Source organism: Miniopterus natalensis, chromosome 16 (assembly GCF_054644295.1).
Source record: "Miniopterus natalensis isolate mMinNat1 chromosome 16, mMinNat1.hap1, whole genome shotgun sequence".
NCBI lineage: Eukaryota > Metazoa > Chordata > Mammalia > Chiroptera > Miniopteridae > Miniopterus > Miniopterus natalensis.
Window position 1 is genome coordinate 27,432,547 of NC_142096.1, and position 16,463 is coordinate 27,449,009.

At 41.4% G+C, this 16,463-nt stretch overlaps 1 protein-coding gene across 1 annotated transcript in view; it reads right to left on the reverse strand.

Moving 5' to 3' along the window:
* The window catches only part of TRPA1 (transient receptor potential cation channel subfamily A member 1), a 72,139-nt gene that overhangs the window by 45,637 nt on the left and 10,039 nt on the right, over window positions 1-16,463 (reverse strand). The window contains exon 2 of the mRNA XM_087825606.1: window positions 514-668. Within this exon, the coding sequence (XP_087681732.1) occupies window positions 514-668 (155 nt within the window). The remainder of the gene's footprint in view (window positions 1-513; window positions 669-16,463) is intronic.

The following is a 16,463-nucleotide window of genomic DNA, read 5'->3' on the forward strand; positions in this document are numbered from 1 at the left end:
TTCATGGTTCCCCTGTGGAAAGGGGTTCGTGCTGGGGGTTTGGGGAGACATCTGTAACGATGGATTAAGGCCTGAAGAGAGGCCCTTCCCCGCCGGCAGTGGCGGGCCCGGGCCGCCCCGAGCGCTCCCCGCCTCGCCCGGACGGCGCCACCTGAGGGCGGCGGCCGCGGCTGCCCCAGGGCAGGTGTCCAGGGCCGGGTTTAAGAACAGGAGCCCCGTCCTAGTCCCGGGGTCGCCCGGGGGCCACCGACCCACCTCCAAGGGTCTCCCTCTCCGCAGCGGCCCCCCGCCCCCCGGGAGGGTTCCCCAGCGCGGCCCGTCCTCGCAGGTGCCGGTTTCCCCGCTTCTCTGCGGGAGACACGAGTGCTCCTCCCCGCCCGCGCGCTCCGGACACCCGCCGCCAGGTACGGCCACCGAGCTCTTTGCTTCGAATACAATCGACCGAAAGTTCTAGCGCGACAGCGCAGGCTCCCGCCCGCCGCCCGGCCCGGCCCGGCCCGGCCCGCGCGGTACCTGGACGGCGTCCCGGGGGTCTCCCGCGCCGGCCTCCACGCCCTGGTAGCCCCCGCGCCGCGGCTCCGTCTTCCCGCCGGCGCGCAGCATCCTCCGCAGGCTGCGCCGCAGCGGCTCCGCGGGCGCCGTCCTCTGGCGCGGCGGGGCGCCCGCACCTGGGGCGACAAGGGCCGTGAGCGGCGCGGCCCGGCCGGGGCTGCGGGGAGCTTGCCCCGCGCGAGGCCCGCAACTTCTGCGGGGAGTTCTCGGGCCTCAGCTACTTGCAGCGCAGGAAGGAGGGGCGCACACCTGGAGCTCCGAGGGGTGGCCCGGGGGCTCACTGCCTTAGGCGGAAAGTGCGAATTTCCTGTCCCTCTCACCCCACCCCGCCCCCGCCCCGCCCCCACCTGAGCCTGGGCGTCAGGTCAGGGTGGATCCAGCTACAAAAACACTGAGAGCCCCACCCCCGCCTGCCCTGCCCTGCCCCACAACCATGGGCGGGAGTGGGGGTGGGGTGGGGGTGAGAGCATAACTGGGGACATTGGGAAGATATATATTTTTTATAATTTTTTTTTTTCTAAGAGTCACTGGGCCTGTTTTTCCTTTGTCCATTTCACTTTGGAAGCCTCTATGATTTGGAGATCGTTTTTAGAAAAAACTTCTATTTTCTAATAGAAGGCCCTACTTCCTCTGGATACATTTCCCGTGGATAAAAACACAATCCACTTAGGGTTTGGTTTTTCAGAATGGCTAGTAAAATGACAGGTTAAAGTCAGTCCGGTCGACTGCTGTTCACCCTCAGCCTTTTTGGGAAGGCCTCTCTGCCTGGGCCGGCACTGCCTTTGCTAATCCCCAGCAGAGGGGTCGGTGGTGAAGTGGAAGGAGCGTCCTCTCCTCTCGGTTGGAGAGGCCAGTTCTTCTAAGTACAGTTTCTTCTGAAACTGTGGCCACGGTGTTTAGGTCACAAGGTCAGGAAGCAAAAGACTTCCTCCCAAAGCCGAGTACACTTTGCACATTAGAGAACTTGGCCAGTCTTCTATTTGGACACTGTGGGCTCCTTTGAGACCCTGGATGGTCACACTCACGGGATGATCTCCAGCCCCCGACACAAGTGCGCAGGGATGGGGGCCTGGCAGTCAGCACTGAAAGCACGTGTGTGGACTGCCCGGCTTAGGGGCTACCCTGGGCTGAACTCAAGGGGAGCAGAGTGGTCCTGGTGATACGGAGGCACTAAGGGAAGGTTAATATTGAAGCTATCTCCAGTCACCCACCCCTGTGGCAGAAAGACACGGGGAAGATACAGCATTCAGATTCACCACCTGCAGTTTTCCATCAGCAGCTGTACTCAGGGAGTACACTGCAGGGGTCAGCTGCATTCCTGACTTCTATCAGATTAGAGTGGGTAATGTATTTAGAAAATAAAAATTAAAATTAAAAAATAAAAATTCAGAGGGATGGGGGAAGAATAACTTTGATTCACTGTTGTCTGCTGGCATTTTGCATCTATAAGCTCCTCAATTTAAAAGGGAAATGCCTCAGAGGAATATTAAGGCTTTCTATTTGTTATTGTCAATTTACTTTGATCAATTGCTTTTCTCCTAACGCTTAGCTGAAAAGGGTCACTATGGCAAAAATGAATAGAGAGGAGTCTGAAAGGGGTCACTCTGGAAGCCTGGCAGAGGGCGTGTCACAGCGTTTGGCCTTGAGAGAGGACTGTGGGGGCCAGAGAACTCTAGCCTTAGAGGGGTGCATGGGGGAGGGTCCCAAGAGGCCAACACTCTCCTGCCTCCTTTGCAATTCACTGCCTTCAGCTGCCGGCAGGGAATTCCCACAGTATAATAGCTTCTGTATTCTTGCTTCTGAATAAAAGTTATGCAGAGCAGGGAGAGGGGTGCTTCCTAGCCCCTCTCTGATGCTGCTCCTCAGTCGATGCTTGCAGACCATCTCTGTATCCCTGTGGTCCCTGGTTCCCCATCATTTTTCCCATCTCAGTGTTCCTTTGCCTATGTTTAACTTGAGGTTTCCTTTATTTTCATATCTCTGTAGATCTGGTCCTGTCTGCCTTCCATTTTGCCAGAAGTCTTTAATATTTTTAGACTGTTGGTGGCATTGTTTTTTGTTTTTCCACTTTGGTTTGGATTTACTCTTTAATACAAAATTTTTATTTTTATTTTTTGCCATTTCATGGGATCTCAGATGGGAAGGAAGGTAGATGTGTGTACACAACTATCTTAAATCAGATCACTTTCTCTTATTTCCTAGTAATTTTTAAAAAATTCTACCCCATTTTGGCCAAATTGCATGGAAAAGAAAAAATTTTTATACAGCACATCTTGAAAGTCATATTAGAAAAGGGTTGAGTCAGGAGGAAGGGAAGAAACTGATGTTCATGAGGCTCTGCTACTCACCAGGCCACGTCCTTAGTGACACTGAGTCCCAGGTGGAAAATTCTGGTTAATATGGACAGGTCGTAAGGTAATTAAACGCACACACATATTACTGTGAAGTACTTTTTTTCTACCAGGGAACCAGGGAAACTCAGTATACTTTGTTACAGAGAAACCTGAAGCAGATTCTGCCCTGTCTACTTCCCACAACACCAGCCGGTGCACACAGCACCATTCCCAGGGCCCTTGGCAACCATAGTCTAGAGAGATTATGGGAACCATTAATAAAAATGCAAATCGGATAAGATTATTTAAAACGTCAGGATATTTGAAAAGCTAATTAAGTTGCCCCCCTAGGGAAAGAAGACCTTGCTAAGAGTTCATTGTGTCATGGCAAATAGTATTTCAAATTTTAGAATAAAGTAAGGTACATACATTTATTTTATTTGTATTAAATTTTTATAAACTAGTACCTATTTTATCCCTTAATCAGATGAAGGACTTAATCTTTATGTTGTAAATTTCTACTTCTAACTATTTTACCTGAGGCAACAGCCAAAATTGTATGATAGAATTAACCTTTACATGTGAATTTTTAAATTTTTAATAATTCAGCTAGAAGCAATAGCCAAAATTTAAAATTTGTTTCCATGCTATCTGCCAAGCCTCTTGGTGAATCCTGAACAACCATAGCTCTAACAATTCAAACAGAATTAGATGTAAAATAATGTTTTATTTCACTCAATTCATTATGGGAACTAGGTCAGACTGAAACTAAATAACATCAAATATAAAATGAGAATCTACATTCCTTACAGTTGTAACTGACACTGGCATTTCAGATATGTAATTAGTATTACAATTAAACTAATTTCTTATGTCAGAAACCTTGATTCATCTAAAATCTGAACTATATGTGTTATTCTTTAAAAATATGAAAGTTATAAGATATTGAATAAAAATTATGCTTACCGTTATCCATGGAAATTGACATCCTATTTCTGATGTTGCACAGGCAAAAATATCCCAGCAGAGAACTGTTCCTTTTCTCAGTCAGTAGTAGTTGGCACCCACTTTTATAGTCCCGTGTAATTGTACAAGGGGGCGGGTCGTTCTAAGAGTCAATATTATGCCTTTTTATTAGACTACCTAATATAAATGATGGACGAACATTAAATTTTCATAACTTGAGCTTTAAAATTTGATTGCTGGCTACTGAAAAGGAATCAGCTAATTTAATTACTGCTTGTAAGTTGATCTCAGCTGCATGGCTTCTTGATAAGTCAGTACCACAAATGAAAATGTGAATAGGTAGCCTTGGGAGAATTATCTAGCTTTTGCAGAAAACTAGGTACCATCCTTCTACTGAATAAATGACAGATTACCAAGAAAAATAAATGAAGGATTGCAACCTTGTCATTTACTTGCTTAAATCTATTATATACCAGTAAGTTGGGGACAAAATTGAATCACCCAATAGAACATTATCATGGCAAATGTCTCATACCGTAAAACATGTATCTGTGTCTACCACAGATAAGATTTGAAGAAAAATAAATTTCTAAAAAGAATAAACAAATTACCTTGTGAAAACTGTAATGTTTTAAAAATTAAGCTAACTTTGGACGTCAGGTATGACAGCTTGATTGAAGATGTCTCATCTGATGCATTCTTCGTTATCTGTCCTAAAGCATTTTTTTCCACTCATTCAGTCATTAATTCAGAAACATGTATTGAGCAGTGGCTGTATGCTAGGTAGGCTAATTACTGTAATAAGAATTGGCTCGATCATGAAAAGTCCAAAGCAGGTATTCTTTAATCATCCAGAAACTCTTCTTCAAGCAGTAGCTCCGAGACCAAGGGCCCTGCCCTGTAGCCACCGTCTCCCTCGCCTCACAGCTGCCCCTGTTGCCGCTCGTTTGTGTCAGGCCTGGGAGAGGGACAGCCTGGAGCAGCTGGAGGGGTGTTGTTTTGGACCAGCGAGGGGGCTGGGGAATGCATGCTTGGGAGGAAGAGGAGGCATGTTTGCTGACAGGCGCTGCAGGCGCTGTGGGACCACAGCTGTGGTGGGAGGTTGGTCTGGGAAGGCTCCCCGGCAGCAGCAAAGCTCATCTTATTTGCTGAATAGCAGCTAGCTAGCCAGGAGAAAACTGGGGTGGCGAAGGAAGATGCCTGTGAGCGAGATCATCGCAGACGGAAGGAAGAGCTTGGGCAAGTCACCGAAGTGAGAGAGGGTGGTGAAAGCAAGGAACTGCAGCAGCAGGGGCTCCCCCGGGGAGCAGACGGAAAGGACTGGGGATGCTCCTATAGTTGGCTTGTCCATATTGTAGGGTTTAAAACTCCTTTTTTTTTTTTTTTTTGAGCTCCTTCCAACAGCATTTTAGGGATGAAGCAAGCAGGCCAGGAGTGGAGTCAATAAAATCAGTAAGGATGGCATAATGATCATAAAGTCAGAAAAGATAAAGTCCTGGAGCGTGGTGGAAATGAGGGAGGCGGGAGGGCTTCCTGGGGCTCTGGGACACGGGAACCACAGACGCTGGAGGACGAGGGTGAGATGAGTGAAAGTAGGGTCTAGAGGCCTGTGAGGTTTCTGATTTCCTGGGGAGGAGAGAAGAGGAATATAAACGGGGGGTGTGGTCAGAGAGGAAGGAGGAAGAACAGGTCCCATCACCCAAAAGCCATGAAATGAGAGTTTCAAAATGGTAGAAAATTTTAACCTTTCTGCAAAATCTGCAAAAAAGGTAAAGAAAATGAGGGCCAAAACGTATCCTTTCAGTATGGAAACTAGAATTTCACTGGTGATCTTCCTAAGAGCAGTACAAGAATTTAGATCTATAGATTAGTAATAAGCATTTCGATAATATTGAAAATAAACATGTTTGTTATGAAAAATAATAGCACGGTTTACGTTAGTGTTTAAGTGATTCAGTTATAGAGAGAAAGGGCTTTGATGGTTATCACAATGATATTGGGCAAAGTTTAAAATGAATCTATTACATTCTGAATATAAAAAAAAATTATCTCTAGTTCATGACTACTGAAGCTCCAACCCTGACATTTCTCCATCTGAAGTCTTTCCTTGCTGCCTAAATTTGTTCAGAATTTGGTGATGATAATGCATGTGATTATTATTCCTAAAACATCATGGTGAATGTTGCAGTTTACCATAATGTTTCCAATAACTCAATGTCAAAATGATGCTATAATGAGAGTGATAACTTGTGGAATTTATAACAACAAAATTTCAAGGTATACTGAATATGAAAGGATATTTCAAACCTTCATACTGAATAATCATATGCTTAAGATATTATTTACTTATCAAAAAGAAACATTTTAATAACATCTCATATGCAATACACAATCTCAGAAGAAAAAGGAACAGCTTATAGAAAATTAGCAAAACTGGTATTGGTAAAATAGAAAATTGTGGTTTTACTGAGAAAATAACCTCTCAAAAATAGAAGTGCAATACTACATTATCTGCAATAACAAAACCTCAAAGAAATAAAAGTGATGCAGAATTCAACTCTTAAATATAGTTGTTTATACAATAATTAATACACTTAAAAACTAAAACAGTGTTCTCTTTTCACTAAATATTCTATGAGAAGCTCAAAAGCTTAAGTGGAGAATGACCTGCATGTATTTTAAATGTAAAATATGGTGCGTTATTACAAAGAAAAAGAAAAGAAGTACCCTTTTACCTCTGGTGTTTTTTGTTTGTTTGTTTGTGGGCTCACCAGGGATGAAGTAAATACAATAGTCCCGTATTACAAAGTAAAACAACTATAGACCAATATAGAGACTACTCTAAAAGCTGATATTACCCCAGTAAGAAATCAACAAACCCACTTCCAAATTACCATCTATCCACAGAAGATTTCACAAATGCTCTGCAGAATCAGACTTTTCCAGACTAAGAGACCAAAGGGTCAGACAATGACATGGAATTTGAATTCAAAGGACCAAGGTTTGAGTCCTTACTTGTCATCTGGCAATTTTGTAACTGTAAGTTGGTCATTTAATTACTTCAAATTTCTGATCCCTTGGACACAAAATAGAAATGATAAAACCAGCCTCAGTAGGATGATATTAGAAACAAATTAGACAATGTAACAGAAAATGTTATTAGACTATAAAGTGCTGTACAGAACAATCATCTGGGTTTTACGAGCAGCATTAATGCTTATTTATTATGCGGATGACCATTTCAGTAATACGAGGAAGCATTAGGAGCACAGTACAAAACAACTCAGGTGGAGAAACATTAAATCTTGGACTCTTCTAAAGTCAAAGGTGCTTTATTGTGGTTCTTGGGAATAAGATAAACCTCTGGGGAAATAACTATGGAGTAATTTTTTAATTGAGTCACTGTAATAAAAGGCAAATAATGCTTTATGCTTCCTCTTCATTCCAGAGTCACCAAGATACATAGAGTAATTACTGGACACTGTTCACTGTAGTGATGGCTAACATTTATTAATAATCACAAGAGCCAGATTTCATACTTACTATCTCATTTAAGAGCTTTACATTTATTATCTCGTTGAGTTTTCATGGCAACTTATGAAGTAGGCCGTTTATCCTCATTTGTCAGATGGGGACATTGAGGCTCCCGAGGTAGCGACTTTCCCAAAGCCTGTACAATAGCCCCGCCGTGGCCAGCGCTTTGCTTTCTGTGGTTTCAGTTACGGTCAACTCGACGTCGGAAAATATGAAATGGAAAATTCCAGAAATAAACAATTCATAATTTTCGATTGCACGCCCTTCCGCGTGGGGCGGGCGGTGTCTTGCTCGCTCTGCCCATGTGGCGCGTCCCTCTATCTCGTGTCTCGACGCTGCAGACGCTCCGCCTCTTGTTACGACGGCCTGTCGGTGAGGGCGCCGTGTCCGGGTCACCCCCACAGCACCCTAATGCGGCGTCGCGAGGCCTGCGGCACCCCCTCATGCCCCGCACTGCATCTCATTGCGCCGCGTTTCATCAGCTCGCATCGGCACGAAAAGGGTGAGCACAGTGTAATAAGATATTTTGAAAGAGAGGTGGCACTCTCATAACTTTAACTTCTGTTACAGTATATTATTGTTATATTGATTTATTAGCTATTCTTAATCTCTTACTGCGCCTAGTTTATAAATTAAACTCTATCGTAGGTAGATAGAAGGAAACATGGTATATATGGGGTTCGGCACTGTCTACAGTTCCAGGCACCCACTGGGGGGCCTTGGAACATATCCCCAGGGATCAGGGGTGATTGCTGTGTGGCATTTAAGGACTGTTAAGGACAGAGATTCCGTAACATCTTGGTTGTCGATTCTAGTGTTTAATAATCTCTTTGCATCAATAAGTTGCTCACGTACTCCCTTCATTGCTCTACTCGTGTAATTATTATTTTTATCTGTAAACACTGAGACTTGACAGCCTGATTCATCCTGACTGTGCTTAATAGATACTTCCAGACAAATTGTCTGCCAGAGAGGAGTCCTTCCAGATATAAATTTCCTGTGTCGTGGTTAAAGAAAACAAAAACAAATTACTCGATTGCTCAGTAAGTTACAAAATGAATCCAAATTAAGGTTAATATTGGACGGATCTTCTATCATCCCCATTGAGAGATAACCCAAGCACAGAGCCAAAGAAGACAACCAGTTAATCTTTAATAAAGGCCAAATTGACAGCCAGGGTGAACATAATCACCCTTTCTTTAAAATTTGTTTTACTACTGCAGAAAATATCAAGGGCAATACCAAGGTGTTTTTTTTAATATTTAACAATGTTTAAAATAAATCTTAGTGTACGTATTGAAATAAAATACTGCAATGAATACATGGCCAAATATTAATTTTTATTTTAAATGATACACTCATTCAATTAACACTTGCTGAAGACCATCTGGGCTAGGTGCTGGAGATATAAAAGAGAAAGACATGGTTTATAGCCTGAAGACCTTTTTTTTTTAATTCTCACCCTGGGATATGCTTTTTTATTGCTGTGAGAGAGAGAGAAACATCAATCATTTGCCTCCCATATAGTGCCCAGGCTGAAGATGGAACCCACAGCCTAGGTATCTGCCGTGACCTGGAATCGAACCCACAACCTTTTGGTGTACATGGACGATACTCCAACCGACCAAGCCACCTGGCCAGGGCCAGAAGACTTCCTTTAGAGGGAAAAGCACTTAGGTGTAATTGCAGTAGTCAAGCGATGTGGAGAAGGGATTTGAGGGAGTAAAAGCAGCTGAAAAGGCTTGAGGGCCTGAAAATCTGATGTAATGTTTTCATTGCTCCTGGAGCATCAAACTGATTAGGTGCATGGCTGCTTAGGTAGGGAAATGAAACTGTCAAAGGCTTTATCTCTCACCTTGAAGGCTGTGTCGACACCAAAAAGGTGGAGCAACGTTCAGTTTTCGGCTTAGAAAAATTAGTCTGGTGCTGGTGTGAGGAATGGGTTGGAGGCAAAAAAACCTAAAAACAGGGAGATGGTTAGGAGATCCTAACAGGCAGGTAATGAAATGGATCTGAGTGGGGGCAGACCCTTAAGCAAATAGCAAGGCCTGGTGAATGGAAAAAGGCCTGGTAAAAGGAGCCAGAAGCAGCAGGAATTGTGAGGGATTCATGTGGGTACATGAATAGGGAATTCTGTCTAAGAGTACTATTTCTGGGTGGTAGGTGGTTCTGAACTTTAAGTCCTGTTGAGACCATGGAGTAAATGAAATCAACCAAAATGAGTAAGTAGAGCAAAGATTGCAAGGCAGACTGGAGTCATAACTGACCAGGGACTGGTTAAGAAAGAAAAAAATACTGTGCAAATGAGTAACATAATAACAGTGACAAACCTGGGAGCCTATGTCCTGTCCAAAGCCTTCTACTCAAAGTGTGGTCCATGGACCATCAACACTGCTATTCCCTGAAAGCTTATTAAAAATGCAGAATTTTAAGCCCAGCCTCAGAGCTGCTATATCCAAATATTCATTTTAACACTAAAGTTTGGGAAGCATTGGTCTAAAAGGTGTAATTGTTTTTCTGCACTAGCTAATTGTTTTGATTGGTAATATGGGCATGGTGTTGTCAAATGTTCTGATTTTTTTAAGAGGCAATTTCCCAATTTTAGGAACCTTTCCACAGATTAGGTTGACAAATGTCTGATTTTCTATAAAGTTGCCTCATCACTATTTTAGTGCTGTTTCCTAATCACAAGAGTGTGTAGCCTTGTGAAAAATTTAAAACATCAGGAAAACTGTCAGCAAATGCAATAAATATTTGGGGAGAAGATAAACTCAGATGTGTTTGTTCTAGAATAGTAACCACTATATAATCTCCACCTTCATCTGTTGTTTTTTTGTTCTTTTGGTGGACTTCTGTGCTGTCCTTTGGGATGCTTTCATACATTTCACAATGTTATTTCAATTTAAGGAAAATAACATGATGATCTGGTATATAAAGATGAAATAGCATCAGAAGTGCATATGCTTTTAATCATTTCTGTGTGGTGGTAATGAACTTGCATTCAACTACTCGTAGTCTTTTCTGCTGATTCCTTATAGAGTTATTGTAGGACTGAAAATATCTGCTTAAATATTATCCTCATTTCAATGTATTAAAATTGAGCTAAAGCAAGTTTACTAAAGTGACCCAACTTATGAACCTTCTGTTAAAAATACATATATAATATATGTGTGTGTATATAGGACATTGTTATGTCTTTACACCAAAAGTATTAAAAAATAAGTTGTTTTTCATTGTTTTTCTTGCTTTTTATGTTGCTATCTGTTGGCCTACATGTGACCAGCTTCCATATAGCACGTTAGAGAATGCAGTGTTGGAAAACTCAGGTGAGGACTTTTGTTGAAAATGGTGCATGGCAGACAACGACAGTGTAGCCCAGGACAGATGTCGTTCTTTGCCTCCCTGACATCCATTCCATCATTTTCTTTGTTAACAACTGCATTTTGTTTGATGAGCCCCAGTAGGTCTAAACTAATCACGGTGATCCTATTCCACTTTGCCAACGATTGGTTTGGGTGTAAACACCTAGAATTTGAGACAGGGGAGTTTGGCTGGGGAGCATTGGTCTTCTGAGGATAATTTGTCTCCTTGATTGAAGGAGAGAACCATCTGATGAAAGGCCCTTTTCTACCTGCATACCTGCTTTTGAAATTATTTTTAAATGTATTGATTTGAGAGAGAGAGAATAAGAGACATCGATTTGTTGTTCCACCTATTCATTTATTTGGTTGCTTCTTGTATGTGCCCTGATCGGGGATCAAACGCAAAACCTTGGCTTATTGGGATGACACTCTAACTAACTGAGCTACCTGGCCAGGGCTCTGCATACCTCCATTTGAAGGTTTAATCCCGGTATCTGCAGCGACTATTTTGTGACCTGAGGCAAACAGCATGAGAATGGGAGCTGGTATGCTAAAAGTGGCACAGAAGGATGAGCAGAGCCTGTCTGTGACACTGCTGTTGAACTTTTGAACCAACTCTGGAATTACTTTACTCTGTACTTTTTGTTCATAAAACTAGGCTTTTCTTCCCTTGCAGTTCAAAACATACCTTCTCCTTAGATTCTGGGACCCAGTAGTAATGTGTGTGTTGGGGAAAGTTTTCCCACACCAACAAACAATTCTTTGGATGCCAGGGTGTCCTGTAATGCAACTCAATTCTGACACTAGAGATAGCATCAGATGCCACAGATGAAGGGCTCAGTCCCACAAGACAGCTCTCCTCCCTCTCCAGACACCAGTAGAAAGTCCAGGCTGTTGCCCATACTTCAGACCAATTGGCTATAAATTGGAGGTTTCCACCAGCCCCTCCTTGGGTCCAATTAATTTGCTAGAGCAGCTCACAACTCAGAAAAAAAATTTTCCTTACTAGATTACCAGGCCATCCTTAAAGGGTAAAACTAAGGAACACAGAGCAAGGTGTGGGGAAAGGGCACGGAGTTCCCACACACAGGCCCATCAGTCTCCTCAAATCTCCATGTTCACCAACCCAGAAGCTCTCTGAACCCAGTCCTTTTGGTTTTTTATGGAGGCTTTATTATTGATTACATCATTGGCCATTGGCCATTGAACTCAATCACTCAATCTTCAGCCTCTCTGCCCTCCAGAAGGTCAGGGGTGAGACTGAAAGTTTCAACCCTCTAATCACAAGGTTGACTCTATTGGCAACCAGCCCCCATCTTTAGGTTAACATCATAACATCAACCTGACACTAACATTATATTAATATAACATTATTGCTGTAATAACAATCTTAACATTATGTTAAAACAACATCGACAAAGATATCTTTATAACTCTCTCCACTTAAGAAATTCCAATGGTTTTAGGAGCTCTGTGCCAGAAAGGGAGATGGGGGCCAAATATGTATTTCTCATTATAAATCACAGTATCACACCTTCTGACACTTGGCCTCTCCCAGTTTCTCGGTGAAATGCCAGGGATGACACAGGGAAACTACTAGGAACTCATTCTGAAAATGAAACAGCTACAACACAGAGCCCTTCCACTGCCCCTTTTTCTTGGTTAAAAATGGCACAAATTTGGAAGATGTCTCTTTGGTGTTGGAAAAAGAAGAATCAACCAAAATGAAGCAGAGATTAGCCCCCAAATTTTGGCTTTATTTTTTATTGGGAACAGGACGACTCATTACCCATATTTTCAAGAATAAACAACTAGCAGGAGTTTCTTCCATGTCCTGCTTATCTGTTGCCAAAACCAGTTACAGTGCAGGAAGGATCAGTATTGATAGCTCTGCCATCACTGTAAATGTTTGTTCATTGAAAAGCTTTCCAGAAAAACACCATCGTATTTCAAGAGCTTAGGCCAGCTTCCTCAGTGATGACTCAAGGCTCCTAACATCAAGGCATGTTGAGTAAATACAGGTCAGGGCAATGTAAATTCCTTTTGCCGTGATAAAAGAGTGTATCATGGGTTTAAACATCCTGTGCTCAAGAAGCACCATAATTCCTTTATATAAATATTCAAACCGCAGCAATAAACATGGCCAATGTATTATTATATGTCACTAGAACCCACAAAGCTATAATTTCTTTCAGAAAGCTAAATTTCCATTTTCTGCCTCTTGAATTATCTTATGAGCCTTCTTATCCTTGTAAATTAAAATACTGATTTTTAAAAAGCAATTTTATCAAACATATTTGCCCATATTCATCATTCTGAAAATAGAATATAGTAAAAAAACATTTAACCAAACTAGAAAACTTTATCATGGACATCTACAAGAAACAGGGACATTTTAAGAGTGTAACTGTGGCCCAGCGGGCATGGCTCAGCCACTGAGCATCGACCTAGGATCCAGGAGATCGCAGTTTGATTTCCAGTCAGGGCACATGCCTGGGTTCTGGGCCCGGCCCGATCCCCAGTGAGGGGCCTGCAGGAGGCAGCCAATCAATGACTCTCTCATCATTGATGTTTCTCTCTCTCTCCCCCTCTCCTTTCTTCTCTCTGAAATCAATAAACATATATTTTAAGAAAAAAAAAAAAGCTGTGTAGGTGCTCTGTTTGGAAACTTGAATGCTAACTGCATTTTTATGATATTAAGAGATTGTTACCAATTTTTAGAATAATGTTATTGTGGCTATATTTTTAAAAGTCTGTATAATTTGGAGATACCGACTAAAATATTTACAGGTGAAATGAATGATATGATGTCTGGAATTTGCTCCAAAACAATATGGGAAGTGGGAGTATATTTAAAACAGTATTAGTCATAAACTGATCATTGTGTTGTATATTGTTACATGAATACGTGGCGGTTCATTCTAGCATTTTGTCTACATTTTAAACAACTTTGTAAGGGAAATCTCTACTTATTAATTTTCACAAATTGAACACACCTGTGTAAATGACACTCAGATGAAAACAAAATATTACCAGAACTCCAGAAGACCCACTTGTGCTTCCTGTCGTAATACCCACCCTTTCCCAGTCGTGATCACCATCCTGGCTTCTCACATCATATCTTTGCCCATTTATGTAATTCATATAAATGTAACACTCCTTTGTACTTGGGTTTTCATTCAACATTAGGGTGAGATATTTTGGAGTTGTTTTATGTAGTTATAGATCATTCATTCTCACTGATGCATATATTCCAGTTTGTGAATCTACCACCGTTCACCTGTCCATTCCACTATTGGTAGCCATTTGGAATTCTCAGGTTTTTTGCTTTACGAACAGTGCCACTGTGAAAATTCTATTTCATGTCCTTTGCCAAATGTTTATATTCATGGTTTTGTTGTTGTTGAGTATATACCTAGAATTATTGGATCATAAAATATGAATATATGCAGTTACAATAGATGCTACTAAACTGTTTTCCAAAGGTGGTTATACCAATTTATACTTACAACTGTAGGGTATAAGTGTTCCAGTTTATCCATATCTTTGCCGACACTTTCTATTTTCCATCTTTTTCATTTTTTATTTCTGGTGGGAGTATTGGGGTATCACGTTGTGGTTTAAATGTACAATTCCCTGATGACAATGAGGTTAAGCATCTTATTATAGGTTTACTGACTATTTGGATATCCCCTTTGGTGATGTATATGTTAAAATATTTATCAATTTATTTTGGACATCTATGTTTTCCAGTCACTTGGTAAAATTTCTTTATATTTCCTAGAGAAGAGTATTTTTTCAGTATATGTAAGAGAATGTCTTTCATTCTGAATTGTTTTTGTTCTTTCTCAGTGGCATCTTTTGATCTACAGATATTCTTAATTGTATTATTATTTTTTTCCATCCCGAAGGATGTCCAGGGCCATAAAAAGGTACTTTCTGCCAGTGAAGTTCTCTGCCTCCTTGATGACAGCAATATTACTGTGTTCACTTCCAACTCCAGAGCTTAATTCCTTAAAGTGTATTTGTTGCAATTTGCTACATTTTTATGTGAGTCTATTTATAGGTGTCATTAGATAAACTCAGGTCTTTCAAATGAAGAAATTTCTGGCCCATCTAGGGAAAAAGGTAATGGTATGACAGCCGTGAAACCAATGGTAGGAAAAGTTGGAACTGATAACCGTGATGCTAGTGGTGATTCTCTGTCGAGGAAAAGACCAGGTATAAGAGCGTTATTGATGTTATTTCTAGCATGCTGATAGAATGTCTTTCCAGTTATCTATCTAAGCCAACCTTTAAAATACTGTTTCTTTGTTGAAAACACCACTTTAGGGTTTTTTTAAAGTATAAAATTTGTTTTTCTTGTTTATGTAAGACCTGGTTTTGTTCTCAGAAGGAGAGAAGACAGTAGCTCTGGACAGGGCTATATCTATATTGGTCTTCATCTGACAAGAAATTCTTAATTTTAGCATACTCTGTCAACTTTTTCCTTTATCTTTAATGCATCCTGTGTTAAGTATTTTAAACAGTCTCTGCCTTCTTCAGGTCACAAAAGTGACTTCCTACATTCCTTGCTGAAAGCTTTGATATTTTATCAGTCACGCACGGATCTACAGTCTATATGGAATTGATTTTTATATGTGGTGTGTAGTGGGGAGTCAAAATACCCTTGCCCCTCATGTGCACATGTAACTAACCCAGCACCATTATTAAAAAGCTGTTTTTGTCTAGTGCACTTAGTCATTTTTGTCATAAAGCAGGTGTCTAAATATCTGTGTTTGTTTCTGGAGTATCGCTTCTGTCTTTATATTGTTTGCCTACTGTTGTGCTCTTTATGCTGTTGGTAGATTTTTAATGTCCCTGTCTGTTAACACCAATATCTAGGTCATTCATGGGTCAGTTCTCTGTCTAGTAATTATATGTGGGACAAAAATACTGTAAAGAGCTATATGGACTCTAGTTTTAAGAGCCGTAAAGTCTGTAGTTGATGTAATTTCTCACCAGAGAGGTTTTCATATTTCCTTTCTTAGGAAGAGAGGGAGAAAAAAATGAACAGTTCAGTCCAGGATTGTGCTGAGTCAGGGCTGGGTTGCAGTTTTAATGGGATTCATTCTAGGTCTGATTCATATGTTTTTTAGTGGCATGTGTTTTAGAGAATTTTAATTGAGATGTTTTGGGTGCATGCCTCCTTAGTCTTAAAACACTGTAGGAGATTTTTTCGTCTTTGGAGGTTCTCAGGTGATCTCTTTAGATCCTTACCCTACCACATACATAGTTTTACATCCTGTCAAGGATCTTTGGGGATACTGGCTGTGTTTTTAGGCAGTGAAACTACCCAGGATCCCACTCTGCCTTTTAGAAGTGTTTTACATTCTTCCTCAGCTTACCCTGCAGACCTGGAACTCAGAAAAGGCTCGTGGGGAAATTCATCATGCATCGAAACCCCTTAAGTCTCCTATTTATTACTCCAGCCCCATATAACCACTAAAAGCTTGGCTGGTCTCTTCATTCTCCTGTGAAATCCCTCTGTGTTTTAAAAGTCTATCTTCAGCCCATGCTCAGAATTGTCAGATACTCCCAGGGGAAAAACATCTGACTCATCAGTTTACTTTGGAAGGGTGTCATCTCTCTATAACTTCATTTCATTTCATCCTAGTAGCTTCTGTTATTATACAATTTGAGGAGTTCTTGCCTCATGGATTCATGGAACCAAAAT